The sequence below is a fragment of the Streptopelia decaocto genome, assembly GCF_964273445.1.
Source record: "Streptopelia decaocto genome assembly, chromosome: 6".
NCBI classification, from domain to species: Eukaryota; Metazoa; Chordata; class Aves; order Columbiformes; family Columbidae; genus Streptopelia; species Streptopelia decaocto.
The window spans coordinates 5,125,991-5,153,951 of NC_138660.1; the positions used below are offsets into that span (position 1 = coordinate 5,125,991).

The 27,961-nt window shown below is 59.2% G+C and overlaps 3 protein-coding genes across 5 annotated transcripts in view; all 3 read right to left on the minus strand.

Annotated features, from left to right (window-relative positions):
• Positions 1-621: 621 nt before the first annotated feature.
• LOC309440973 (intestinal-type alkaline phosphatase-like) lies at positions 622-4,951 on the minus strand (the record flags this gene model as incomplete). The annotated part of the gene is made up of 11 exons (XM_082055284.1): positions 622-905; positions 991-1,101; positions 1,240-1,431; positions 1,551-1,685; positions 1,771-1,843; positions 2,865-2,999; positions 3,203-3,375; positions 3,550-3,724; positions 3,980-4,095; positions 4,210-4,326; positions 4,882-4,951. 11 exons carry the CDS (start codon positions 4,949-4,951, stop codon positions 622-624), a joined length of 1,581 nt encoding a protein of 526 aa, XP_081911410.1.
• Positions 4,952-8,153: 3,202 nt separating this feature from the next.
• LOC309440974 (intestinal-type alkaline phosphatase-like) lies at positions 8,154-14,783 on the minus strand (the record flags this gene model as incomplete). Its single annotated transcript, XM_082055285.1, has 19 exons — positions 8,154-8,437; positions 8,523-8,633; positions 8,772-8,963; positions 9,081-9,215; positions 9,301-9,373; positions 9,465-9,599; positions 9,685-9,857; positions 10,016-10,190; positions 10,451-10,566; positions 10,681-10,797; positions 12,610-12,726; positions 12,867-13,058; positions 13,170-13,304; positions 13,421-13,490; positions 13,570-13,704; positions 13,814-13,986; positions 14,089-14,263; positions 14,340-14,455; positions 14,639-14,783. 19 exons carry the CDS (start codon positions 14,781-14,783, stop codon positions 8,154-8,156), a joined length of 2,769 nt encoding a protein of 922 aa, XP_081911411.1.
• Positions 14,784-16,219: 1,436 nt separating this feature from the next.
• The window catches only part of DIS3L2 (DIS3 like 3'-5' exoribonuclease 2), a 190,738-nt gene continuing 178,996 nt past the window's right edge, over positions 16,220-27,961 (minus strand). For all 3 annotated transcript variants that reach the window (XM_082056350.1, XM_082056352.1, XM_082056351.1), the window contains 7 exons: positions 26,697-26,880; positions 25,438-25,524; positions 20,924-21,071; positions 20,578-20,708; positions 20,251-20,355; positions 19,498-19,599; positions 16,220-16,757 (listed from right to left, as the gene is read on the minus strand). In XM_082056350.1, coding sequence (XP_081912476.1) covers positions 16,659-16,757; positions 19,498-19,599; positions 20,251-20,355; positions 20,578-20,708; positions 20,924-21,071; positions 25,438-25,524; positions 26,697-26,880 — 856 coding nt within the window. In that variant the 3' untranslated portion in view covers positions 16,220-16,658. The remainder of the gene's footprint in view (positions 16,758-19,497; positions 19,600-20,250; positions 20,356-20,577; positions 20,709-20,923; positions 21,072-25,437; positions 25,525-26,696; positions 26,881-27,961) is intronic.

The following is a 27,961-nucleotide window of genomic DNA, read 5'->3' on the forward strand; positions in this document are numbered from 1 at the left end:
GCAAACTAGGGGGGGCTGAGTCCCCATGGAGGAACTAGGCAATGCAGGGCAACCCCCTCAGGCACCTGTGTACCCCCTCTTCTGTCCACCCACCCCAAACCCTTCACCCACCTCTACCACAGAGAGTGAACCAGGGATGCCACAGGGCTGTCCTGTGCCAAAAGACTCCCTGCCCAGTGCCAACCCTGGCACCCCTGGCCAGCTCTGTCCTGTCCCCACATCAGTCCCAGCGGCAGGTGGACGACACCAGCTGGGCTCAGGGCCGGGCGATGCCAGCCTGCCTCAGGCGCACAGGGACACGGACACCCGCTGTATTTTTCGCTGCTGTTTCTTGTCAATAAACCACTGAATACGCCGGGTTCTTGCAAGAGGCAATGGCTGAGGGAAATGTGGGGACTGTCAGCAGCAGGAAGCATCCCCAACCCTGTCCCACCAGTGTCACACCACACGTTTATTAACCACTGAGCACCCTGAGCAGGAGTCTAGAGTCCCCCTGTGTCTGGAGTTTGGTGCCCCATGGCTGCTGCATCAGGACCAGGGATGCTCCAAAGAGCTGCCAGCCACCTATGGGAGCTGCAGCCATGGGGAGGGGTATCCATGGGGTGCCCCAGGGCCGTGGGGTCAGTGGAAGAGGGGCAGGAGGAGGGTGGGCAGGAGGAGGGTGGGCAGGAGCAGGGGGACAGCGCGGGCGCTGGCGGCAGTGACGGTGTTAGAGGTGCGCTGGCGACAGTCGGTGTAGGGCTCGAGGCAGGCGGCGTAGGCCATGACGTGGGCGATGTAGGTCTGCTCCTGCACCCCGTGGAAGAGGTAAGCCATGGGGCCCTTGGCCAGGATGGCCACGTCCTCGCCACCGTGCGTCTCAGAGATGAGGGGCACAGCCGCCTGTTGTCTGTAGTTGAAATTCACTGGAGAGGGCGAGAAGCGGGTGAGGGGAGCTGCAGGGACACCCAGCCCCATCCCACCACCCGGCCACGGTCTCTGTGCACTCACTGGCTGTGGCCTCATCCACATCAGTCCGGTTGCCATCCACGTAGCCTGGCCCGTTCCCGTAGAGGATGGACGTGTAGCTCTTCCCATCAGCAGCTTCGCTGGGGGCCAGACCTGGGGAGGGGGCAATGGAGGGGAAGAATCAGCCAAGAAACCCCCGCGTCACCCCTCTGGCTGCAGCCAGGACCCCCAGAGCTGGCAGTGCCCAGCACGGGGCCGTGTCCTGCTCTCAGCAGCTGGGCAGAGCTTTACCGAAGATGGAGGAGCCGCGCAGGGTGTAACCACCAAAGGAGAAGACGTGGGAGTGGTCGGCAGTGACAACAGTCAGGGTCTCTGCCTCATCTGTCACGATGCCCGCCCGTTCGATGGCCCGGTCGAACGCCACCGCATCCGTCAGCGCCTTCTGGGCCGCCCCTTCGTGGTGGCCGTGGTCGATTCTACCGCCTGCAGACGGACACCCGCGGTGGGCTGGGGACCACCGGCAGCACCCCAACCCTTACCCCCACCCTGGGATGTGGGACTCCCCCCTCTTGCCCACCCCGAGAACACCGGCCCTGACTTATCTTCCACAAAGAGGTAGAAGCCATTGGGGTTCCTTTTCAGGATGGTGATGGCCGCTTCTGTCATCTCGGAGATGGACGGGTCCAGGATGGGGTCACGCACCAGATCATAGTCCATGTCCATGGGTTCAAAGAGACCTGGGAGGGGACACGTTGAGCACAGCCTCAGGACCTGCACGTGTCCTAGTGGATGCTGGTTCCCGGCATGTGAGACGTTTGTTACCCATCAAATAGTTCACGTTGGGGTCAGCAGCAGCAGCCAGCATCTCTGTCCTGTTCCAGACATAGCGGGCACCCTGTGAGCAAATCCCAGGGTTTGGTCACAGAATCACAGAGTCACAGAATGTCAGGGATTGGAAGGGACCTCAAAAGGTCATCTAGTCCAATCCCCCCACCGGAGCAGGAACACCCGGATGAGGTTACACAAGAAGATGTCCAGGCGGGTTGGAATGTCTCCAGAGTAGGAGACTCCACAACCTCCCTGGGCAGCCTGTTCCAGGCTCTGGCACCCTCACTGAGAAGAAGTTTCTTCTCAAATTTAAGTGGAACCTCTCGTGTTCCAGTTTGAACCCATTACCCCTTGTCCTACCACTGGCTGTCACCGAGAAGAGCCTGGCTCCATCCTCCTGACACTCACCCTTTATATATTTGTAAACATTAATAAGGTCACCCCTCGGTCTCCTCCAAGCTCAAGAGCCCCAGCTCCCTCAGCCTTTCCTCACACGGGAGATGCTCCACTCCATCATCTTTGTTGCCCTGCGCTGGACTCTCTCCAGCAGTTTCCTGTCCTTCTGGAACTGAGGGGCCACAACTGGACACAATATTCCAGGTGTGGTCTCCCCAGGGCAGAGTGGAGGGGAAGGAGAACCTCTCTGACCTACTGACCACCCCCCTTCTAATCCAGCCCAGGTACCATTGGCTTCCTGGCCACAAGGGCACAGTGCTGGCTCATGGTCATCCTGCTGTCCCCAGGACCCCCAGGTCCCTTTCCCCTACACTGCTCTCTAATAGGTCATTCCCCAATTTATACTGGAACCTGGGGTTGTTCCTACCCAGATACAAGACTCTACACTTGCCCTTGTTATATTTCATTAAATTTTTTCCCCGCCCAACTCTCCAGCCTGTCCAGGTCTCTGGATGGCAGAACAGCCTTCTGGCTTGTCAGCCATTCCTCCCAGCTTCATGTCATCAGCAAACTTGCTGATAGTACACTCTATTCCCTCATCCAAGTCATTGATGAATGATGGATGTCAATGGATGTCCAGTCCTGTGCCTGGGGCTGGTGGACAGAGGACCATCCCACCATCTGTCACCCACCTGCCGTGCCTCCAGCCACATGTTGATGAGGTTATTCCCGTCCCTGCGCACCCCGTTCATGAGAGTAGAGTTGGGATACTCAGGGTCCGGTGTTCCTGCAGGGGTCATGTAAATCCGACCACCCCCCAGGATCACCTGGAGGGGACAAAATAGGCAGTATTAGCAGGGGTGACCAGGAAGGGTCTCCTGCTCCTCCCCTGACACGGTGGGATGCACAGGGCTCTGAGCAACCTGATCTAGTTGAAGATGTCCTTGCTTATTGCAGGGGGGATTGGAGTAGATGACCTTTGAGGGTCTCTTCCAACCCAAATGATTCTATGATTATATAGACAACTCACATTGATGTCAACGTTGTGGATCAGCTGCCAGGCGATGTCCCTGCAGCCCTGGCTCCGGGCCTCCGCGGGCATGCTGGCATCCGCGTACCAGTCGCGATCCACCACATGTGCGTAGGTCCCCGAGGGTGACGCATGCTGCACCCGTGTAGTCGTCACGATGCCCACTGCCTTCCCTGCCATCCCCCCACCCATGAGGCTCCATGAAGGGTGAGCAGGGCAGGCCATGGGGTCCCCACCATAAAGCCCCAGGATGCTCATGGTGGGGCAGCCCCCCCCAGTGTGATGCTCCTTGTCCCTGTGGGATTCCCCCAGCCTGGCCAGCCCTGCTGCCCCGTGTCCCCCATTACCGGCTTTGCGGGCTCGCTCCAGCACCGAGATCACCTCGTTGCCAAAGGTCGTGTTACACTGGTGGTAGCGGGCAGCCGCGCTCACCCCAATGGTCTTGTAGTTGGTCTTCACCCCACAGAGATAGGCTGTGGCTGTCCCTGCACTGTCGGGGACCTGACGATCCACGTTGTACGTCTGCCAAGGACACGCAGCAAGTTTAGGGCAGGGGGTGGTTGGCAGAAGCAGCAGGCAGGGGGCCTCCATTCCACCTGCACCCCTTGCCATGCTCATTTGCTTACCCAAGGACCAGTGCGGGATGGGCAGGGACCCCATGCACTCCATAAGTGCATCCCTGGGCTGCTTCATGCAGCATTCAGCAGCCCCATGAGCAGCGCTTTGGTCCCCTGCCCAAAATCACCCTGCTCCCTGCCCAGTGTGGTGGGGATTTACCTTAGAGAGAGCCACGTAGGGGAAAGTATCCATGGCGAGGGGCGTCTCAGGGCCCAGATTTCCCTTCTGCTGTCCCTTTAGGATGCGGGTGGCTGTCATAGTGGGGATCCCGAATCCTGAGTGAGGAGAGAAGGTCCCAGTCACTCTCTGGACTGGCTGTCCTCGCTGCATCCAGCTCTTTCTGCAGCAGTGACACCAGCCTGCCCGCCACGGCTGTCGATGGGACTCACCATCCCCCAGGAAGATGATGAGGTTTTTGGCTTCTCTTATCCTGGGCTGGATGTTGAAGGAGGCCTGGATGGCTGCGGCTGCCTGATTGTTCCAGAAGGACGGGTTCTCCTCCTCCACTGGGACAAGGCAGCACCCGTCAGTCCCAGCTTGTTAGCGCCCACGTCCCTGGGGCTCCCACATAATCCCTGGGACGCCCACATCGACTCTGGGGCACCCACATCCCTCTGGTACTTGCTCCCTGGGCATCCCCATGCTGGGGCCTCCTCTGACAGGGACCCAGTGGGTCAGGGTCCAGTTTGGGGTGGGGAAAGCCCATTTGGGCTTGGACCCACTGCCTGGCCCAAGGGTGCTAGGGCAGCATAAAGGGACATGATGGTGGAGTTCCCTGGCAGCTGGGATGGAGCCAAATTCGGGTTGAGGAGAGGCTATAGGCACTGCCCCCAGAGCCCTCAGCCCAGAAACAAGCAGGAAACCGGTCTTCCAGGAGAAAACTGGATCAAGGTCCTCAAAAAAGCAGGGTAACCCTTATCAACCCTTGCAGAGCCAGGCAGGCATGGCTTCCCTCCCCAAACCCTCACTGTGCCCAGCCAGGCTCGTGCCCTGCTGGATGTCCCACTTTCCTGGCACCCACTACAGCCAGACTGGGCACCCGTCCCCATTCTCGTCCCCACCTGGGATGACAGCAGCGCTGAGCCCTGCCCAGAGGCCGAGGCAGAGGGCGAGGGGTGCCAGGAGCTGCATGGTGAGATCCGGTAGCCCAACGCCACTGGCAGTGTCCACAATTCTAGCAGATCAGGGGAGGGACTTTGGACCGGGATCACAGGGTGCATGCAGGGGTTCAGCATGTCTCTGATAGTCTGGTGTTCTGCTGGGCAGCCAGCACAAAGGCCACAGGGCTGGGCTCAGGCACCTCCTCGAGCACATCATCTTATTGCTGGGGGGAAAAGGACAGACTTGGGGTGCATACAGATGTTGGGGGGCAAGGGGATGGGCAGAACCTGTCTATTGTCGTTGCCCGCCCTGGCTGTGGTACTGCAGTGCCAGACAGAGGGATGCCCTGGCTCTGGGTGCCACAGGCAGCCCTGAACATCAGACCTGGGGCAAGAGGGGTATTGGGAGCACCCGCGTTCAATTGTGCGCTGCGCAGACATTATCTCTGCCCAGCAATTTATGGAGCAATAAATCCACTGATATGGACTAAAACTTTGTTCATTGCTCAGCCCTTCCTGGGTGGGTATGAACCCTGGTGCCTGTCAAAGCTGGGAGGGACATGCAATGCCTTCACCCAATGTTTATCGCCTCTTTCACCCAGTGCCTCCAGTGCTGGTCCCAGGGTGGAGAGCTGGCAGCTACAACAATATAGGGAAACTGAGTCACGGGGCAGCACCTTAGGAGACATCTGACACTGCAAACACTTGATCAGCAGATGGAGGCAAACAACCCATGTTTACCGCATCCGTTGATCCTGGCTCCCATTGCAAGGCTGTACACAGGACCATTGCCATAGAGGATGCTGGTGTATGCCCGCTTGTCCTTGGCTGTTTTGGGGGCCAGTCCTGGCACAGGGAAACACTTGGTCACTCCCTGTCCCATACAGGTACCTCTCCCCAACCTCCACCTTGGACAGCTCAGCCTCCGGTGGGAGCAAAAGGGAGAGGTGGGAACAGGGATTCTCCCCACCCCTCCGGGGACCCACCGAAGATGGAGGTGCCACGCAGCGTGTTGCCCCCAAAGGTGAAGACGTGGGAGTGATCAGCCGTCACCACGGTCAAGGTGTCAGCGGGGGAGGTGAGCTCGCCCGCCCGCGCCACCGCCCGGTCCAGCATGACGGCCTCCATCAGCGCCTGCTTGGCCCGGCCGCTGTGGTGGCCGTGGTCGATCCTGCCGCCTGCACGGGGAACGCGGCCGTCACCCCTGCCCGCTTCCCTGGAACACCCACCTGCTCCCAGACCCGCATCCCACCCCAGCTCCAGCCACGCTGCCCATCGGGGCTACTCATCTTCCACAAAGAGGAAGAAGCCGTTGGGGTTCCTGCGCAGGATGCGAATGGCCTTTTCCGTCATCTCCACGATGGAGGGGTCTGTGGAGGCGTTGCGGTTCAGCTCGTACTGCATGTCCTTGGGCTCAAAGAGGCCTGGGAGAGTGGGGCGGGAGGTGTTCATGCTGGGGCTGCTTTGTGCCCCCACCAGCATCCCAGGAGCGGGAAGGACGAGGAGGCGTTGCCGGTGGCAGAGCCAGTGCTGCTCTCACCCATCAGGTGGCTCACAGAGTCATCCTCGACCGCGTCCAGGCCCTTCTTGTCCCAGACGTAGCGGGCGCCCTGCCAGCGAGAACAGAGCCAGTGCCAATGGCACATGTCCCGTGCCCGGCATCATATGTCCCGCACTCTGGCACGGTACCTGCTTGGCACTCAGCCATTCGGCAATCAAGTCCAGGCCGTCCTTTCTGATACCGTTCTGGGACGGGTCCTCTGGGTACTCGGGGTCTGGAGTCTTCTTGGGGGTCATGTACATCTGCCCGCCACCCAGGATCACCTGCCAGGGAGTGGGGAGAGCGGCCACCCCATGCTGCTCACCCCAGCTCCCTCCCCAAATGCTGCCTGTGTCCAGGGTGGGGGGACAGCCCTTTATGGCCCTGCCCTCTCCTGCCAGAGGGCTGAGACGATGGGCTGATAACATTCAGGGACTATCTCCCAGCCCTGCCCAGGGCCCCCAGCCCTCCCTGGGGCCATCCCTGCCCCCAGCAGCCAGGGAGGACCTTTAGCCCCTCCCTGGGGACCGGGACACCTCGGGGCCCCCAGCTGCGCTGGCAGCTGCTGTGGGACCCCGGGGAGCGGCAGGGAGGGCGCAGGGCAAAGTGCTGTTTTTGCGGACAGGCTGAGCTGTGTCAGGCTGGATTGGTCTTGTCTTCCCCAAGACAAAGCCGAAGAGGGGGACACCAGCTGAAGGGGTCTGGGGAGGACAACTTGCCTTTGGTGTCAGTGTCCTCAGATCCCCTTTCCCAGGGGCTGGGGACAGGGGCATGGCTGGGGGCACCAGGGCAGGATACAGGGCTCAGCCCTTCAAGGAGCACCCTGTACAGCTCCACTGCTCCTGGTGACTCTACAATAACAAACGTTTCCCCCTCATCACCTCCAGACACCCACAGTAAAAAATGCACATGATCCTGCAGCCAGGCAGCTCACAACCCCAGGAGACCCTACAATAACAGACATGCCACTGTGCTGTCCCAACCCTTCTATACCACACACACAGGCTCCCGGGAGATCCTACAATAAGAAACACAACCAGGGCATCGCTGCCCTAGTGCTCCAGCAGCCAGAAGGGCCATCATGCCCCAGTGGGTGCCAGTAGCCCGCGGGCTCTGGTGGATGTTGGGACCTGAGATGCCCCATTCACTGACCCTTGGGGTCCTTTCCTCCCGCAGAACTGGTGCATTAAGCAACGATCCCAGTTCATCTACCTGCAGGTGCTGACAAACAAACACGTTCCCATGCCAATAGCACCCCCAGTGCCCCGTGCCAGCCCCGTCCTGTCCCCGTATCAGCCCTGGCAGCAGGTGACACCATCAGCTGGCTCAGGGCTGGGCGATGCCAGTCTGCACCGGAAATGTGGGGACATGGACACCCGCTGTATTTTTTGCCGCCGTTTATGCTCAATAAACCACTGGATACGCCGGGTTTTATGCAAGAGGCAATGGCTGAGGGACACGTGGGGACGGTGAGCAGCAGAAAGCATCCCCAGCTCTGTCCCACCAGTGTCACAGCCCACGTTTATTAACCACTGAGCACCCTGAGCAGGTGATGTGGGGTCCCCCTGTGCCTGGGATTTGGTTCCCCATGGCTGCTGCATAAGGACCAGGGATGCTCCAAAGAGCTGCCAGCCACCTATGGGTGCTGCAGCCATGGGGAGGGGGTCCCATGGGGTGCCCCAGGGCCGTGGGGTCAGTGGAAGAGGGGCAGGAGGAGGGTGGGCAGGAGGAGGGTGGGCAGGAGCAGGGGGACAGCGCGGGCGCTGGCGGCAGTGACGGTGTTAGAGGTGCGCTGGCGACAGTCGGTGTAGGGCTCGAGGCAGGCGGCGTAGGCCATGACGTGGGCGATGTAGGTCTGCTCCTGCACCCCGTGGAAGAGGTAAGCCATGGGGCCCTTGGCCAGGATGGCCACGTCCTCGCCACCATGGCTCTCGGATTTGAGGGGCACAGCTGCTTGCTGTGTGTAGTTGAAATTCACTGGAGAGGGCGAGAAGCGGGTGAGGGGAGCTGCAGGGACACCCAGCCCCATCCCACCACCCGGCCACGGTCTCTGTGCACTCACTGGCTGTGGCCTCATCCACATCAGTACGGTTGCCTTCCACGTAGCCTGGCCCGTTCCCGTAGAGGATGGACGTGTAGCTCTTCCCATCAGCAGCTTCGCTGGGGGCCAGACCTGGGGAGGGGGCAATGGAGGGGAAGAATCAGCCAAGAAACCCCCGTGTCACCCCTCTGGCTGCAGCCAGGACCCCCAGAGCTGGCAGTGCCCAGCACGGGGCCGTGTCCTGCTCTCAGCAGCTGGGCAGAGCTTTACCGAAGATGGAGGAGCCGCGCAGGGTGTAACCACCAAAGGAGAAGACGTGGGAGTGGTCGGCAGTGACAACAGTCAGGGTCTCTGCCTCATCTGTCACGATGCCCGCCCGTTCGATGGCCCGGTCGAACGCCACCGCATCCGTCAGCGCCTTCTGGGCCGCCCCTTCGTGGTGGCCGTGGTCGATTCTACCGCCTGCAGACGGACACCCGCGGTGGGCTGGGAACCGCCGGCAGCACCCCAACCCTTACCCCCACCCTGGAATGTGGGACTCCCCTCTTGCCCACCCCGAGAACACCGGCCCTGACTTATCTTCCACAAAGAGGTAGAAGCCATTGGGGTTCCTTTTCAGGATGGTGATGGCCGCTTCTGTCATCTCAGAGATGGACGGGTCCAGGATGGGGTCACGCACGAGATCATAGTCCATGTCCATGGGTTCAAAGAGACCTGGGAGGGGACACAGTGGGGACAGCTTCAGCACTTGTATGTGTCTCAATGGCTGTCAGGTTCTGGCACGTGAGACGTTTGTTACCCATCAAATAGTTCACGTTGGGGTCAGCAGCAGCAGCCAGCATCTCTGACCTGTTCCAGGCATAGCGGGCACCCTGTGAGCAAATCCCGGGGTTGGGTCTATGGATGTACAGTCCTGTGTCTGGGGCTGGTGGGCAGAAGACCATCCCACTATCTGTCACCCACCTGCCGTGCCTCCAGCCACATGTTGATGAGGTTATACCCATCCTGGCGAATCCCTCTTGCTGACTCATCGTTGGGATACTCGGGGTCTGGTGTCCCTTCAGGTGTCATGTAAATTCGACCACCCCCCATGATCACCTGGAGAGAATAAGATGGGCACATCAGCTATAGGGGTGCCTAGAGAAGGTCTGTCCCTGCTCTACCCCCAGCGACGATCACTCACATTGATGTCAACGTTGTGGATCAGCTGCCAGGCGATGTCCTTGCAGCCCTGGCTCCGGGCCTCCGCGGGCATGCTGGCATCCGCGTACCAGTTGCGATCCACCACATGTGCGTAGGACCCCGAGGGTGACGCATGTTGTGCTCGTGATGTTGTCACGAAGCCCACTGCCTTCCCTGCAATCCCCCCACCCATGAGACCTCATGAAGGGTGACCAGGGCAGGCCATGGGGTCCCTCACCATAAAGCCCCAGGATGCTCACAGTGGGGCAGCCCCTTGTCCCTGGAGGGTTCCCCCAGCCTGGCCAGCCCTGCTGCCCCGTGTCCCCCATTACCGGCTTTGCGGGCTCGCTCCAGCACCGAGATCACCTCGTTGCCAAAGGTGGTGTTACACTGCTGGTAGCGGGCAGCCGCGCTCACCCCGATGGTCTTGTAGTTACCCTTCACCCCACAGAGATAGGCTGTGGACGTCGCTGCGCTGTCAGGGACCTGACGATCCACACTGTATGTCTATCAATGACAAGTACAAGGCTTAGGGTGGGAATGGTTGGCAGAAGCAGTAGGCAGGGGGCCCCCATTCCACCTGCACCCCTTGAGCTGCACCCCATGAGCTCATTTGCTCCTCCAAGGACCAGTGCAGGATGGGCAGGGACCCCGTGCACTCCATAAGTGCATCCCTGGGGTGCTTCTGTGCCAGCAGCCCCATGAGCAGCGCTTTGGTCCCCTGCCCAAAATCACCCTGCTCCCTGCCCAGTGTGGTGGGGATTTACCTTAGAGAGAGCCACGTAGGGGAAAGTATCCATGGCGAGGGGCGTCTCGGGGCCCAGATGTCCCTTCTGCTGTCCCTTTAGGATGCGAGTGGCTGTGAGGCTGGGGATGCCAAAGCCTGAGTGAGGAAAGAAGGTCCTGGTCACTCTCTGGACTGGCTGTCCTTGCTACATCCAGCTCTTTCTGCAGCAGTGACACCAGCCTGCCTGCCACGGCTGTCAATGGGACTCACCATCCCCCATGAAGATGATGAGGTTTTTGGCTTCTCTTATCCTGGGCTGGATGTTGAAGGAGGCCTGGATGGCTGCGGCTGCCTGATTGTTCCAGAAGGATGGGTTCTCCTCCTCCACTGGGACAAGGCAGCACCCATCAGTCCCAGCTTGTTAGCACCCACGTCCCTGGGGCTCCCACATCATCCCTGGGGCACCCACATCCCTGGGCATCCCCATATTGGGGCCTCTTTTGACTGGAACCCAGTGGGTCGGGGTGCAGTTTGGGGTGGGGAAAGGCCATTTGGGCTCAGACCCACTGCCTGGCCCAAAGGTGCTAGGGCAGCAAAAAGGGACATGATGGGGGTGGCGGGATGGAGCCAAATCCATGGCGACAGGAGGCTATAGGCACTGCACCCAGACGTCTAGCACAGAAACAAGCAGAAACCTGCCCACCCAGGAGAAAACTGGATCAAGGTCCCCAGAAAAGCAGGGGTAACTCCCATTAACCCTTGCAGAGCCAGGCAGCCCCTGCTTCCCTCCCAAAACCCTCACTGTGCCCAGACACGCTGGGCACCCATCCCCATCCTCATCCCCATTCTCGTCCCCACCTGGGATGACAGCAGCGCTGAGCCCTGCCCAGAGGCCCAGGCAGAGGGCGAGGAGTACCAGGAGCTGCATGGTGAGATCCAGTAGCCCAATGCCACTGGCAGTGTCCACAATTTTAATAGATCTGGGGAGGGACTTTGGACCAGGACCAGCCCACGCAGGGTGTGTGGAGCGGTTTGACATGTCTCTGATAGCCTGATGTCCTGCCGGGCAGCCAGCACAAAGGCCATGGGGCTGGGCTCAGGCACTTCCTTGGCCCATCATCTAATTGCCACTGGGTGGACAGAGAGATTTGGGGTGCAAACAGATGTTGGGGGGCAAGAGGATAGGCAGAACCTGGCAGATGTCAATGCCCACCCTGGCTGTGGTACTGCAGTGCCAGACAGGGGGATGCCCTGGCTCTGGATGCCACAGGCAGCCCTGAGCATCAGACCTGGGGCAACAGGGGTATTGGGAGCACCTGCGTTCACTTGTGCCCTGAGTAGACCTTATCTCTGCCCAATACTTTCCACTGATGTAGACTAAAACTTTGCTCCCTGCTGGTGAGGTATGAACCCTTGTGCCCGTCAAAGCTGGGAGGGACATGGACTCCCCTCGCCTGCACTTCATAACCTCCTTCACCCCAGTGCCTCCAGTGCTGGTCCCAGGGTGGGGAGCTGGAAATCACAACCCTCTGGGGAAACTGAGTCACAGGGCAGCGCCTTAAGAGGTGACTGCTTCCACTGCAAACCCTCGCACGAAAGATGAAGACAAACAACCTATGCTTTATTTCATCCCTTGATCCCGGCCACAGTGGACCTGGCTGTCAAGACCCTTGATGTGGCAGCTGGGAATGGCTGGGCAGCCTGGATAGAAGTGGGGCTTGGCCAGGGGCATTCAGCCCCCCACCACATGAGCAGCCACACAGAGGGCCAGGAGGGCGAGCAGGGGCTGTGGGGAGCACTGGGTGCCATAAGAGGCCCTGCGGGCTGCCCCGCACTGGGGGCCGGCGGCATATGGCTCGAGGCAGGCGGCGTAGGCCATGGCGTGAGCGATGTAGTGCTGCTCCTGCACCCCGTGGAAGAGGTGGGACATGGGGCCCTGGGCCAGCACCACCACGTCCTCCCCACTGTGGGTCTCCGTCTCCAGGGGCACCGCTGCCTGCTGCCTGTAGTCCTTGTCCTCTGCATGGCACAGGAGAAATGGCGTTGGGGGCAGCAGGCTCCCCTCCCCGCTGTAGGGTTTGGGGGTGCAGCTCCCATTACCCGGGCACAAGTCACAGGGTGGCACAGGGACCCCGTGCACCCCAGTGTTCATGCTCAGGGGATGCTGCCCCCACCACCCAGTGCCCCACAGCCTCCTACCTGCAGCGGGGAGGCTGGCAGCCGGGCGGCCCCCGTCACGGATACTGTAGCCGGGACCATTGCCATAGAGGATGCTGGTGTATGCCCGCTTATCCTTGGCTTTCTTGGGGGCCAGCCCTGGCACAGGGAAACACTTGGTCACTCCCTGTCCCATACAGGTACCTCTCCCCAACCTCCACCTTGGACAGCTCAGCCTCCGGTGGGAACGAAAGGGAGAGGTGGGAACAGGGATTCTCCCCACCCCTCCGGGGACCCACCGAAGATGGAGGTGCCACGCAGCGTGTTGCCCCCAAAGGTGAAGACGTGGGAGTGATCGGCCGTCACCACGGTCAAGGTGTCAGCGGGGGAGGTGAGCTCGCCCGCCCGCGCCACCGCCCGGTCCAGCATGACGGCCTCCATCAGCGCCTGCTTGGCCCGGCCGCTGTGGTGGCCGTGGTCGATCCTGCCGCCTGCACGGGGAACGCGGCCGTCACCCCTGCCCGCTTCCCTGGAACACCCACCTGCTCCCAGACCCGCATCCCACCCCAGCTCCAGCCACGCTGCCCATCGGGGCTACTCATCTTCCACAAAGAGGAAGAAGCCGTTGGGGTTCCTGCGCAGGATGCGAATGGCCTTTTCCGTCATCTCCACGATGGAGGGGTCTGTGGAGGCGTTGCGGTTCAGCTCGTACTGCATGTCCTTGGGCTCAAAGAGGCCTGGGAGAGTGGGGCAGGAGGTGTTCATGCTGGGGCTGCTTTGTGCCCCCACCAGCATCCCAGGAGCGGGAAGGACGAGGAGGCGTTGCCGGTGGCAGAGCCAGTGATGCTCTCACCCATCAGGTGGCTCACAGAGTCATCCTCGACCGCGTCCAGGCCCTTCTTGTCCCAGACGTAGCGGGCGCCCTGCCAGCGAGAACAGAGCCAGTGCCAATGGCACATGTCCCGTGCCCGGCATCATATGTCCCACACTCTGGCACGGTACCTGCTTGGCACTCAGCCATTCGGCAATCAAGTCCAGGCCGTCCTTTCTGATACCGTTCTGGGACGGGTCCTCTGGGTACTCGGGGTCTGGAGTCTTCTTGGGGGTCATGTACATCCGCCCGCCACCCAGGATCACCTGCCAGGGAGTGAGGAGCTGCCACCCGCACCACCACAGCCCTGCAGCTCAGCAGAGCCTCCCAACATCCCTGGTGTCCCCTCCCCCTCATGCCCACTCCCTGGCTCACATTGATGTCTGTGTTGTGCACCAGCTGATAGGCAATGTCCTTACAGCCATCCCGCAAGGCCTCCTTGGGCATGTTGGTGTCAGCGTACCAGCTCCGGCTGGCCGAGTGGGCATAGGCTGCACCAGGGGACGCATGCTGCACCCGCGTGGTCGTCACGATGCCCACCGACTTGCCTGCAGTGTGGGCAAGGGATTATGGAGACCCCGTCCAGCCCTGCACGGCATGGGACGGCTGTCCTTGCCAGACTATCTGACAGGGTTGCCACTGCCCTGTACCTGCCAGCCTGGCCCTGTGCAAGATCGAGTCCACCTCGTTGCCAAAGGTGGTGCGGCATTTGCCATAGACGGCCGCCCCACTCAGCCCCAGCGTCTTGGCGTTGGCCTTCACCCCGCAGAGGTAGGCTGTGCCCGTGCCAGCGCTGTCAGGCACCTGCCGGTCAATGGTGTAGGTCTGGAAGCAAGCGGGGAGCACTGAGGTTTTGAGCAGGGGCAAGTTGGCTGCCCGCCCCCAGCGCTGCCCCACTCACCTTGGCCAGGGCCATGTGGGGAAAAGTCTCCATGGCCAAGACACTCTCCTCACCTGAGCCACCAGCCAGTTGCCCCTTGTAGATCCGAGCAGCCGACACTGTGGACAGCCCCATACCTGCAGGCATGGCAGAGCCATAGGGTGGGCGAGGGGCCGGCATCAGGGATTTTTCTGCCCTCCCCAGGCATTGCCTGGCGCCAGTCGGAGAGGAGGGGACTTGCACCAGCCCCACCTTCTCACCAGCCATGTCCCTTGGCTGCTGTGGAGCCGTGGGGCGCGGCTGGGACCTGCGGGACTCACCGTCGCCCATGAAGAGGATGATGTTTTTGGCTCGCTGTGCCACTGGCTGCAAGGCCAGGGCTGACTCCAGCCTCCTCCTGGCCCCTTCGTTCCAGTAGTCCGGGGTCTCCTCAGCGTCTGGAGGCGAGAGCAAAGCCAAGGGCATGCGGGGGCACCAGGCACCCTGAGGGTCCCTGGGAATAACCCATCCCCGGGGGAGCAGAGTGAGCATCGCCCCCCTGGGTGAGTGTAGCTGCTCTGAGCTGCCTCTGTAGCAGCCTTAGAGAGTGACAAACCACCCCAAGCTCCCAAGGTGGGCAGGAGGGTTTGCCCTCCCTGATATCCCACAGGAAGGTGACAGCATCCCCAGAGACTCATGAAGAAGTGGCACAAGCCCCAGTGCCCCCACCAAGCGCTCACACCCCTGGTACCACATGTCCCCGCTCCAGCTGTCACCTGAGGCAGCAGCAGATGGCCCGGCGAGGAGGCAGAGGAGAAGGCACGTCCCAGGGGAGAGCGGCCACCCCATGCTGCTCACCCCAGCTCCCTCCCCAAATGCTGCCTGTGTCCAGGGTGGGGGGACAGCCCTTTATGGCCCTGCCCTCTCCTGCCAGAGGGCTGAGACGATGGGCTGATAACATTCAGGGACTATCTCCCAGCCCTGCCCAGGGCCCCCAGCCCTCCCTGGGGCCATCCCTGCCCCCAGCAGCAAGGGAGGACCTTTAGCCCCTCCCTGGGGACCGGGACACCTCGGGGCCCCCAGCTCCGCCGGCAGCTGCTGTGGGACCCCGGGGAGCGGCAGGGAGGGCGCAGGGCAAAGTGCTGTTTTTGCAGACAGGTTGGGTTTGCCTTGTCTCCCCCAAGACAAACCTGAGGGGGACACTGAGCTGAGCGATAGCAGGTAGGACATCTGCCCTTTGGTGTCAGTGCCCTCAGATCCTTTCTCCCAGGGCACACATCACATGCTGCCTGTCAGGCCTTGGGGCAGCCGGTGGCAGCAGAGCTCACAGCGAGGTCCCAGCTGCAGCAGGGAACAGCCCTGCACCAGCAGCACCCAGTGAGGAGCAGGAGACCCAGGGACGAACAGGCTGCTCCCACGTCCACAGGTGACATCCACGCGTGGTTGCACCACGTCACCTGGAAGGACGCCGCCAGCAGCACAACCCCTGGGGACTGCACATGACCCTGATGGCTTTCACGGCTTGCCAGCTCCCAGGGAGTGGGTTGTGCCCAGCTCTGACCTGCCCCATGGCCCAATTCCTTATCCCGAGCAGGGCCCCCTCCCTGCATGGCACGATGGATCCATCCCTCGCCAGGCATCAATCCCTCCACCAGCTGCCGCTCCTGGCTGCCTTCCCCTTGGAGGTGATGAAGCAGACGCTGCCGGAGCAGCCCCTGCCACCAGGGACAGGCTGCACGGGAGCAGATGTCCACCCGATCCCCCGCGCCACGGTCGATCACATCCCAGGGCTGCGGGAGGCTTTCACAGCACCTGGGAAGCGACAGGCAGGGGAAGGCACGAGGCTGCCTGGGAGAGGAGTTATTGCTGGGATTCCCAACTGGAGGAATGCAGAGGAGACAAAATAAAACCTGCACAAGATCCTCACGTGGCTGCTGGCCCAGCTTTTATTACATGACACACAACCCAGCAAAGCAACCCTCCTGCATGGCCCCATGGCCGCATCCCACTGCACCTCAACCAGGATGGTGGAGTCAGCTTCTCTCCAGCCCTGGGGACACGCATCCTCGCTCGGCCCTCACCATGGGCACCCGAGGTGGCTGGGGACAGACACCACTGCATTAAAAAAAAAGCAAGCCTCAAATTAAAAATATCTGAGAGTAGAAATTCTCTGCCTGGGGCAAAACCCTGAGCCCCACTCCCAGACGCAGTTAAAATCCTAACCAAAAATCAAACAGCTTCTCTTTTAAAACTCCCAACCCCAAACTCCTCGTGGGTTCGCTCTGTCCCCGGTGGGTGCTGGTGCAGGGCCTGGGAGGTGGGCGAAGGTCGGCAGCGGGGAGCACACGCAGCCCGGGGTGCTCACTTCTCCGAGCTCGGTCTCTTGAGCAGGGCGCTGTACTTGAGCGGGGCGCCGTCCGACGTCAGCACGACCTCCACCAGCGTGAAAATGGTGATCACCTTCAGTGATGGAGGGAAAGATAGACAGAAGAAGAGGTTTTCAGGTGGCTTGGCATCAGACCAGGTTTCGCTTAGAGCCACGCTGGCACCCATTGGGAGCTGGGGAATGGGGCAGGATGGCTGCAGACAGCTCTGCTGGCGTCCAGGGTGCTCCCAGGGCTGGGGCTGGATGCAGCATCCTCAAGGGCAGCACCGCTGGGCTGTAAAGCCAGCCAGGGATCCCAAACTGACCTAAATAAGCCCCCCAGAACATCCTCACTTATTTCACCAGATCAGACCCCAGTCTTGTTCTCTGCACAATCCGGGAAGGCATGTGGGTGACTGTGCCCTTAGCACTGGGTCCCAACCTCCCCTAAAACCTGCCCAAGTCTCCCTTCTCCAGCTGCAGAACGCACAGCATCCCTTAATGAAGCAGCTTGGTCAAGTGCCAGCAGCGAGCTGCAGTGAGGAAGGTTTTCCACATGATGCTGAGCATTTTGTTAGCATCCCGCAAGGAGGGAACAACCTCCCCATGCCCACACAGCTAGAGGAGACCTGGGAAGGGAGCACAATGGATGAGACAAGTGCAAAGGAATAAAGACCCCAGAAAATCAATCAACCGCCACCTCCCCACTCCTCTAACTCCATCTCTCTGTGCAATTACGCAGATTAGAAGCACAAAGCATCTACCAGGTCTGTCCATGAGGGGCACAGTTAACGGGCTGGCTGGGACACGGGAAGGGGCTGCCCCAGGGCCATGGTCGGGCATTTGGGGGCTTCACTTGCTGGAGCCCATCCCCAAACCCTGCGTTACAGCAGGGCTGGACGGGGCCATCTGCTCGGGGCTGGCCTGCAGAACCGGGCACGGAGCCACCGGCGTAACCTTGTCAAACGCTTCCCAGCTCATCCAGCGCCAGTCACTCCAGATTAATCATTCAGAGCAGGAGAATCTCATTGAGACTTAAACATACCAAAGCAGCAACAAGGAGCAAACCACAGGGAAATCCTTTTGCAGACAGCTGCCCAGGTAGCTGCTGGTTGTCCAGCACCAGTCCCCTGCACAGCTGGTAGGAACGCATGGGGCAGTGGCCATGGGGCAGCACCCCATGTCTGGAGGGGTCCAATAGGGATTATCAGGGCTCTCCCTTAGCAATCCTGCCTCATCCCTTTGCTGAATCACTGCAGAACAGCATGATCTTGCATCAGATCACCCACTTCCTAGAACCACTTCATACTCAAGCCCTGAGTAATGCCCACTGAAGGCCCTGGCAGTCTCCTGGAGCTGAGGGAGGGATTGGGGCAACACCCCCTGTCCGTGGCAGGGCCGGCCAGCCCAGCTCCCCGCACAGCTCCCTGCAGCCAGCCTGCCCCAGTTCCTGCTGCCCGGGGGGGCTGAGCCAAATCGGGAAGCAGAGGCCAAGCGCCAGGGCCAGGCGGGGTGCAGGGGGGGCTCAGTGCCACAGGGTGTCCAGGTGACATCCCCCATGGTTCACCATGGCTCCCATGGGAGCCAGCTCGTCCCAGGGCTGGAGATTTATCGACTCAAGGATCTGCTGGCTTGGAGGACAGCTCAGAGCCTGCTCCCAGGGGAGGGCTCCGGTGTTTTCTTAGGAGGTGTGGAGGGTTCATGGAAGAGTTTCCTCTGTTGCTGAGTATTTGCTTAACCAAAATGGGCCCTGCTCATGCTGGGGCATAATTTTTCATGCAGGTCCCTGCTAGGGTGTAAGTGATACCCGCTCCTGTAAGAAAGGAGGAACTGAGGCCACTGTGGGCCGTGTCCAGGGAGCTTCTCTGAGCCAAGCTGAGAAAGAAAAGCTCAGCTTCAAAGGCAGGGAGGGAGGGCTGCAGAAACACCTGCAGCAGTCGGCTCTGGCTGCACCATCTCCCCTGGGAAGGAGAGGCCACCCCAGGACAAGCATCACACCAGGTCAGCCCGGCCCTGCATCAGGAGTAGTTTTCATCCAGCTCTAGGTGGACAAGCATGGGTTGTGCTGGACTTGGTTAGAAATGAGATTGGAGTGCAGAGCCCTCGGAGTGGAGCAGGTTGGAATGCAGCCCTCCCATCCCCGCCCAGGCAGCAGGCAGGGATCACCGCAGTCAACACAGCTGTGATTTTATAGCGACGCCAGACAGAAGTTGGCAAAGAAGCACCACTTAATCAAGCCAGACAAATGCAATTGCTCCCTTTGATTGAGTTACCAAGTTAATAGATGACAGGGACACAAGAGAAAGATTTCTAGACGCTGTTAAACCATTTGACACTGCATCTCACAAAGTCTGACTTAAAAAATTCCTCCTAATTGGGTCTCAACTCTGTCATGGGGATGGAAACCTGAAGTAAGGGCTGTGCCAGGGAGGGGGCAAGGAATGCCAGGATGGGGGAAGGTTCTCAGTGGGAGATGCCTTGGGCCTGATCTTACTTAACATCTTAATTGATGATCTGGAAGAAGGAAGTAAACAGCATGTTAATTCAATTCCTGAAGGAAACTGAATTGGGAGGCAGGGCAGAGTCTGAAAGCCGTGGAGGATTCAGAGGCGAGGGCAGCGACAGGATGGAGAGGGGCTGGATGGGAGAGGAGGCTGAGGCTCAGGCCGGGCTCGCTGGGGAGCGGACACAGAGGGACCGCAGGACCCGACAGCCTGTGAGCCAGTCCTGTCGCCCAGACCCATCCCTGTGGAGACCTCAGGATCCACACGTTGTACACAGCTTCCACGCCAGCCCCGTGGTGTTGGGAGCCTGTCCTGTGCCAGGGTGTCTTACCTGGGGCACAGCTTCCTGCTCCGGCTTCTCCGGCTCCCACATCAGCGTCAGCTCTGGCTTCCTCCCCACCTTCTGGAAGTGGAAGCCCAGCAAGGGCAACGCCTGTGGGCAGGAAGAGTGTTGGGAACAGCCCATGGCCCTAACAACACCCCCCTGCTCAGCTCTCCCCCTCCACTTCACCTGTGGATGGGGATGATGCTGCTCCTGCCCAGCACGCTGCCTCCGCAGCTCTTTAACAACCAGGATGCAGCAGCCTGTGAGCCTGAGCCTAGCGCATAAATCAGGGGCTGCTGCGATACACAAACAGCCCACATATCACACTATATGTCCTGTTTAAAGATGTCATTGCCAGCCATATAACCAGGTTATTAAGAGAAGATGCTGTCACTAACTGCAGGTGCTGGCCTACAGTGCTGCTGTCACAGCCCCAGATATACCGTCTGATTAAACAAAATGAAAACTAGCCTCTCTCCCTTTCCTCGCTTCAGCTCCTTGTTGCCTTCTGTCCCCCTGACTCTGCCTTTATTCCCTTTTAACTAGACTAGATCTGCCCCAGTACACAGCAAGGAGAGAAGCCGGTCCTCAGAGACTGGGCTGCTCCAGACCCCCCAGCCCCTTGTACCTGCCTGGGGCCGAGGGGAAACCCCAGCAAGGCTCTGGAGCAGCTCCGCCAGCTGCAGGGCTGGCGCAGAAGGGCACCAGGCAGCCCTCTCTGGTGAGGCGGTGTTGGCACTTTCAGTGGGAGGTACTTACGTTGCAGTAGACGCGCTTCTGGACTCCAAATTTCAGTACCAGGACATCAAACGCCTCATTCAGGACACCCATCACCATGGCCTCTGACTCCAGAGGACCGCACTCCTGCAAAGAGACAGAGCTGTCATTACACTAGTGTCCCCCATCCAGCCGTCCCCAAGGGGAGCCAATGTCACCAGGTCCTGGAGCTCTGGTGCTGACAGTCACTCAGTGTGTCCCCTCTCTGCTTTCCCGCTGGCCATGCAGCCCTCTGCCTGGTGGCATCTAGGCTGAGGCCTCATGGGGAAATCCAGAGATGCCTCAGGGGAAGATAGTCTTGGCTCTCACCCTGACGAAGACGGCGAAGAAGAGGTCAGCGCTGAGCTCCTGCACCCTCTTGGAAGCCATCTTCCTGTCATTGCAGTGGTCTGCCTGTTTCTGGATGGCCTCTTTCTTCATCTTGATCGGGGAGCTGGCACCTGGGAAAGGGACATGTGACAATGTGCCTATGCTACCTCCTGCTCCACAGCCAGCCCCTGGCAGCCCCCACCCAGATGCCCAGCTCCACGTCCCTGCCAGCTGAGGGCACCCACATGCCACAGAGCTGTCCCATAGGACGCAGCCCCCAAGCACCAGCACACGTGTCAGGCAAGGCGGGGACCGGGGAGCCACCCCCTGCCCTCGCAGCACCCACCGAGCGAGGCGGAGAGGAGCCGGTGCACGATGATGTCTGCGTAGCGGCGGATGGGTGAGGTGAAGTGGGTGTAAAAGGGCACGTTCAGGGCGTAGTGGCGAAAGAGGGTCTCGTCCTTCAGGACGCCAGTGCAGAAGTAGAGAGCCATCTGGAAGGGGTGTGAAGAGAGGGAAAGGGGTGAGCGAGGATGGTGGCAGGACCTTGCACGAGGCTGGAGGGGGCTGTGTCTGCGAGGCAGAGTTCCAACAGGCAATGGCCCTTCGCCTGCCGCTCCATTTGGGCTGTGCAGGGACAAGGCGGGTGCTGCAGGAACCAGAGCACAGACAATGGGGAAAAAGCCGCTGCAGGAAGCTGCTGACTCCGGCTGGCCCCATGGCTTGCACCAGCTTTCACATCACGCATGGATTTTAAGCAACCTCCTGCTTCTGCTCAGGATTCAGGGCTCATTCGCTATCCCCCTGTTGTCAAGGGGAAGGAGAGCCCGAACTGTCCTGTCCTGCCACGGATGCTCTGGCTCCAAACACCCATTGCACCTGCTGGGAGAGCACTGGGGGCTGGGAGGAGGAGCTGGGATGAAGGGCTCCCCCATTCCCCGCTGTGACCCCCGCTGCTCCGTCCCACCACGACAGCTGGGAAGCCGAGCGGCTGGGCTGCCTGGCTAAAGCAACACCGGGGCTGCTGTGGCCCCACAGCCTCTTCAGCGGGAACCTCTCCCGGCTGCCCTGTCCCTGCTATCCCACATGTTACAGCTTTTATTTTTACATCTGTGAAACACCAGCCCTCAGGGCTGGGAAAACAAGAGTCCGGAGCCCAGGCAGGGAGGGGAGGCTGTGCGGGTCAGGGGGGTTGTGGTGGGGTCACAGCACAGTGGCGATTGAATGAACCCGCTTAAAAATAAGAGCAAGCGATTGAAAGAAAACAGGAGTAGCCAGCTCTGATTACGGAGCCGTCCTGGGATCCACGGTTTGGGCAGCTGTATCCTTCGCTCTCCAGCCCAGTGGCACAGCCAGCTCCTGCTGAGCAGCAATGCACTGATCCGGGCAAGTAAATAGAGCAGGTTAAAAAAAGCAGCATCGGTCCCAGCCTTATTATGAGACCCAAGAGCTGGGATAGGAGCTGTGGCAGCTGCCAATTTCCACAACCCAGAATTAAATTGTTTCTGATGGACTCCGTGAAGCACAGTCTCCACTCAATTAGCTCGGCTCCCACCGAACAAGGCTCTGCGCGGTTGGGCGGGGAGAGACGCCGAGGGCTGGAGCCTGCTGCAGAAGATGAGTGCCCTTGTGCAGACAGACAGCATGAAATTACAGGGGTTACAGCACCTATGCCAGGCTCCTGGGCAGAGGAGGGGAAGGTCTCCACAGCGCCAGGCAGGCAGAGAGCAGAACGTACCCATTTGACGGCACAGGTCAAAAATCCTTGCTGTGAGAAAGCCACTGGGAAAGGCTCATCCTTAAGTTAGAAAAGCTGCTGCAGGTCCTGCGCTGCTTGCTGGGGCAGTTCTTCCTGATGGATGTGCTGGCCAAACCCAGCTGCTGCTGTGTCCAGCACCATTTTTGACACTCTGTTGGCAGCTCATGACCCTCGCTGAGGTTGACATCAGCCTGGGTAGCACAGCAAATGTACTGTCTGGGCTGTGGTAAGGTTATACACTGCAGGGAACCCACTCTAACATGTATCTGACACCTGTCTTTGCCACCATGACAGCGCTACCCAGGGACATTGGCATAAAGCAGACGTTTTCTTGTTAACAGATTTGACTCACAAGTGGTCTCCAATCTCCAGGGTTTGCTGCAATCCCCAGAGAACTGCGAGGAGCCTGGAAATAAATCAGCCCCAGTCAACCAGGGGCAGCTTTGTTCTCACGGACAGATTAAATCCCCGAGTGACTGAGCCCCTGAAAAATGATATGTCGCTGCTCCTTCATCTGTTACGAGGCTCCTGGCACGGCAATCCAGGCACTCCTTCAGACACACGTGTTACCAGTTGCTTCCCATCTCTCTCCTCCAAGAGGCTGATGTCTTGATGAAGAAAAGATAGAAGACGTAAGCTTGGCGTGACCATGGGATTTCTGTGGGCATCTCGTTTTGGCTGATTTAACAGCAGCCTTGTCCCTGAAACACCAGCTTTATCACCAGGAGCTGAGATGTGTGCAGGGACAGGGGTGATTCCTCCGTGCCCTGGGCTCACGGTCCCCACGCCATCTGTCAGAGCGGTGGCCCAGCCCTCGGCACCGGCACAGGCCCTGCCTGGCTGTGCTCTGCAGCTGCCAGCACTCAGATCTGTCCTCTCGCCAGGGAGGGACCGTGCTGTCTGGGAACATGGGCAGGATGGGGCTGATTCTCCCATCTGCTGGTGGCAAACAGCAAAATATCCTCCTCGCAGGGAAAGCTCCTTCCACTCAGTATCTGTCTGCCCTTTCCGAGGGGCTCTGACATGGCTCCCTGTGCTTTGCGGGAACAACGGCGGGAATCTGAACTGCTCAGGACTTTGAGGAACTCTGAGTCCACCCTGCAGTGAGTGTGCTCAGGGACCAGAGACCACAGAGAGTTCCCACAGTTCCGTGGTCCTTCTTTATGGACTGGAGGTCATATGGATCCAGCGTCGCAAGCACATCAGGAACAGCCCTCAATACAGGAGGGGAGAGTCTTGGGCGAGTCTGAAACTCCATTTACAAACTAAACAACAGTTCAGCAAATGGCAACTGCATAAGCTCACCTCAGGATCAAGACAGATTTCTGCTGCTTCTGGCTCATGCACCACTTCCGATAATGAGAGCGCCCCACCACGCATGGCAGTGCCACCTTGCCAGGGAACACCAGCAGATGGGAACACTGCTCAGCACCCAGAGCCAGGCTGCTCTGCAGGGCTGATGGGCTCAGCTGTAAACTGGGAGTGTGCCAGAGAGCAGGACTGCCAGGCGCAAGCGGACTGCACAGCACACCTGAACACACGGTCTTCTGACCACAAAACGAATTGAGTTCCTGCCAAAATCACATCTCATGGAATATCTCCTTTAAGAGTTCCTCTTTCTTCTCCCCCAAACTCTCGGTCTGGTATCTACTCTGCAGAAGACTTCATCCCCAAAATCCTGATGCCTCTTTCACATACAGATCTAACATGTATTCACAGGGCTAAGCCATAACCAAAGCCACCGGGAGGTATCTCAAAGCGCACCCGCCACCTCTCTGACCACAGCCTCGGGAGACCAAAGAGGCAAAATCTCAGCAAGTCAGTGGGTCCCAAAAAGCTCATCTCCTTCTTTGTGCCGCTGCAGAACCAAGCCGCCTTCTCCTTGCTCATCCCTCCTGGCCCACAGCCAGGCTTGCTCCAAGTGCTGGTGCTGGCAAAGCCCAGGCTTGTGCCACGGTCAGCAGGACCACAGAGGGACCCCAGGGAATGCATGTCGCCAGTGAAGTCACCTGTTAGCACCTTCCACCAGAAAAGGAAGATGTGACAGAAGGGACCAGGACAAGCCAAAGCAGGACAGGTGACCTGGGACAACGTAGCCTGCTCCAGAGGACACTTCTTGCACTTTACAAAGCAGCACACCTGAGTTGGACGCGCACATGAGGGGGTGACTTACTGAACGGCTTCAGTCCCCAGTCCCACTTGCAAACAAACATTAAGTCACCAAAGTACAGAAAGACTTCAAGCAACTGCTAATGAGTAAATGGAGCAAATAAGCTAATTAGAAGAGTGACAGTCAAATGAGTGATGTTGGGAAGATGATTCATTCCTGCAGCGATAAGCAGGTCGCAGCAGAGAGACCATTTTGGGAACGCGTTCCTTCTCCCTGTGGGGTAGGGCTTCCCTCGGAAGATGCTGTGCTATGGAAACATGGAAAGGCAGATGCTTCACAAAAACTATTTTTAATGGTGATAAGCACCCAAGTAAGTGTCCTGAGCTGCAGATGCACCAAACACAACAATCAGTGTGAGCGGCACAAGCCTCCTTCACAGAGACCTTCAGGGGAGGTCTCTTGGTCTGGAGGGAGACCAAAGGGTTTCTAGAGCTTTCCCACTAAGAGCACATAGCTGGGGACCAGACTGTGCTTATGGACAGTCCTGCACCCCTACATCATCCTCACTCTTGATTCCTTCTTTGGACCAGTTTGGACACTATGATATGAGGAAATGGCACAAAGATGAACTATGGAATCCACCACCAGCTCTTAATGGAGCAGGATAGGTTTTCTGGAAGTCTGCTAAGATCCCACATGCAACTTCAAGGGTGAAGCATCCCAACCAGTAACAGCAGGGACACTGTGGGGGCTGAGGAGAGGCTCAGCCTGACTCTGCCATCCTGTGAAGTTCTGCTGCCCAAGAGACAGCCCCACTGCCAGGAGGCACTGGGGGAAGCTGCTGACAGCCCCACACCACCGTATTCAGTGTCCACGGACTCTCCCTCTACATAACGACGAGCTACAGTAAAGCAGAAGGGCTGAGGGTTGAAGACGGAGCCACGCAGACAGGTACAGCCAGACATGTCTGACAGCACGGTGCTATTCTCACCTGCATGGGCCTGGAGAACATGTTGGTCAGCACTTCTTTCCTGGCTTCGGAGTATTTGTCAGCACCAAATGTTTCATTTAAGCTTTTCTGGAGGAGAAAAGAGATACAACATTCAGTGCTGGCAGGCTGTGGTGGCAGGGGGACCCAGGCAGACCTTAGTGGGGCAAACAACAGCTTGCCAGAGCCAAATTCCTCCATTCTCTGCAAATCCCCCCATAAGCCAAAAAGTGCACATGAAATTGGGCTTTGCTCTGGTCCCAGCAACCCTGACAGGACCGCACACACAGTCCTGAGTGCTGACCCACCTCTCAGGGTCAACGGCAAGGAGCACCTGGGGCATGGGGATCGCTGGCTCCATCCGCAGATGTGTGAGAGCATCCGTAGCCCCTCTCCTGATCTCCTGACCTCTGCCTGGCTCCCATCCTGCTACTGAGAGCTCTGGCACGCGGACTAATGGGCCTCTGGGGAGACGTGGATACAGGGGGTCACTGCCTGGGGCTTGTGGTGAGGAATGGCTGGAGGGTTCAAAGTGCAGGAGAGGAGCTGAGTGCGCAGCCCCACGTCTGCTGACGTAGCCTCGGCGCAGCCAGCAAGCAAGGAACACGGTCCCAGCCGACGGAGGGGCGAGCGGGAGGCCAGCGGGGATGGGATTAACAGAGGATTATCTGCAGTCCGGTTGCGGTGAGTAAAGAAAATCCTGGAACCTGCGCTGTGCTGTTCAGCTGGAGTTCAGCCTCAGGACACGCTCAGCGGAGGATCGGTCAGATACCTCCCGTGCTGGCTGCGTCTGACCTTTCCCAGCACCGCTCTCCAGTCCTTCCCAGTCACCCCACTCCCCACCCGGAGACCTTCGGCAGCCCAGACAGAAACATCCCCTTGCAGAGCTGCTTCTCCTGCAGTACAGAGCAAGTGTCCTGCACAGGACCTGCCGAGAAGGCAGAGAAAGGGCCCGCGGGTGTCCCAGCGAGTGCCCCAGCTCTGAAACATCCTTCCCATTGCAGAGAGGGCAGCACTGGGGTCACCTGCAAGGTGTCCCTCATACTGCTCTAAGCTCTGTGCCTGCGACAGGCTGGGCCACCCCTGCCCAGTGCTGGTGGGGCCAAGAGTGAGTGACGGAGGTGTTTTATTTTGGCACAGCTGTCAGTTCTGCTCGGGCAGAGGGGGACAGGGAACAAATCACACACTGCCACAAACAGCCATCACGTAGCTGCCCCCGCTCCTCCCCATGGCCCTGCTCCCCACCAGGCCAGTGCACTCACATGCAGGGTCCCCGCGCTGCTGAAGTCGATGTCGAGGCCGACTTGGTTGCAAAACTCCATAAGGTCTTTCAGCAGCTTGGTTTGGGGCGGGGGGTGGCGGCGAAGCAGGGCCTGCTCGGGGAAGGAGCGGTAGATCTGATGGGCCACGGCCATGTTGGCGAGCAGCATGAACTCTTCCACCAGCCTGTAGCACGAGAAAAACAACCCCAGACTCCAGTTAGAGAGAGGAGTCCCCTGGGAAGCCAAGACAGTCCATAGCGATTGGAACTAATATGACACGGGGGGACTGTGGAGCAGCTTGTAGTTGCTGTTATAAGCAAAGATTAGATGTGAGACTGCAGCAAATCCCCCCCCAAATTCTCACTTTCCAACTGAGGTTTCCCCAGGGAGTCAGCGCAAGCCGTCCTGCTGGTGCAGACAAGCAGAAGTCAGTGATAAATTGACAGCTTAAATCAGGATAAAATAATCTCCCTTTAGGTCATTTTATCTCCTGAAATGCTCGACAAGCAAAACAAACGCTGTGCGAGAGATAGCATGGAAAACAAACACACATCGCTGTCTTCCTGGGCCAGAGAAAACAGTGTCTCGCTCGCTCCCCCACCCCGAGCTCGACATGTGTGGTCAAGCCCAGCCACTGAGCCCTGCGCCGTGTCGGGCTTCCACCCAGCGAGCAGCAGCACAGCTCCCGGGGCTGCCTCCGGCATCCAGGCCACGCAAGGGCTCTGGGGGCTCCTCCGTGCAACCTGCAGACTGCTGGGGACACCCCAGGCTGGCCTGAGCACCCCTCTTCCACCTCTGAACGTACATGCATTGAATGGAAACCTCCGGAGCTATGCACTGCAAAGAAAAGCAATACCAGCGCTAGAGATCATTTTTGGAGCATTTATGGGTTGTGTTACCAGCTGTAGGGCTGTGCCACAGGAGACTTGTTTAACTGGGCTTAGATAAGCAGAGAGATGTGCTTAACTGGGCTTCCTGCTATTTGCTGCGTGTATTCCCAGGGCTCCTAACTAGAGCTAATTGCAAGAAAAGATAATAGATTTACAGAAATAACCTCAGCCTACGTGCAATGCCCAAGTGAGCCGTCACTGATTGCGTCGGCTCAGCCTCATCGCTCTTGCAGGTGAAGCGGCGATTTTGTATGGCTGGGGCTGGTGGTCCTGCAGCTCCCGGCCCGGCCATGGCTGGGGCACTGGCCAGGGGAGATGTGCAGGGGGCTGTGCCCCCGGAGTGCTTGCCACAGCAGCAATGCACCCCCCAGTCTG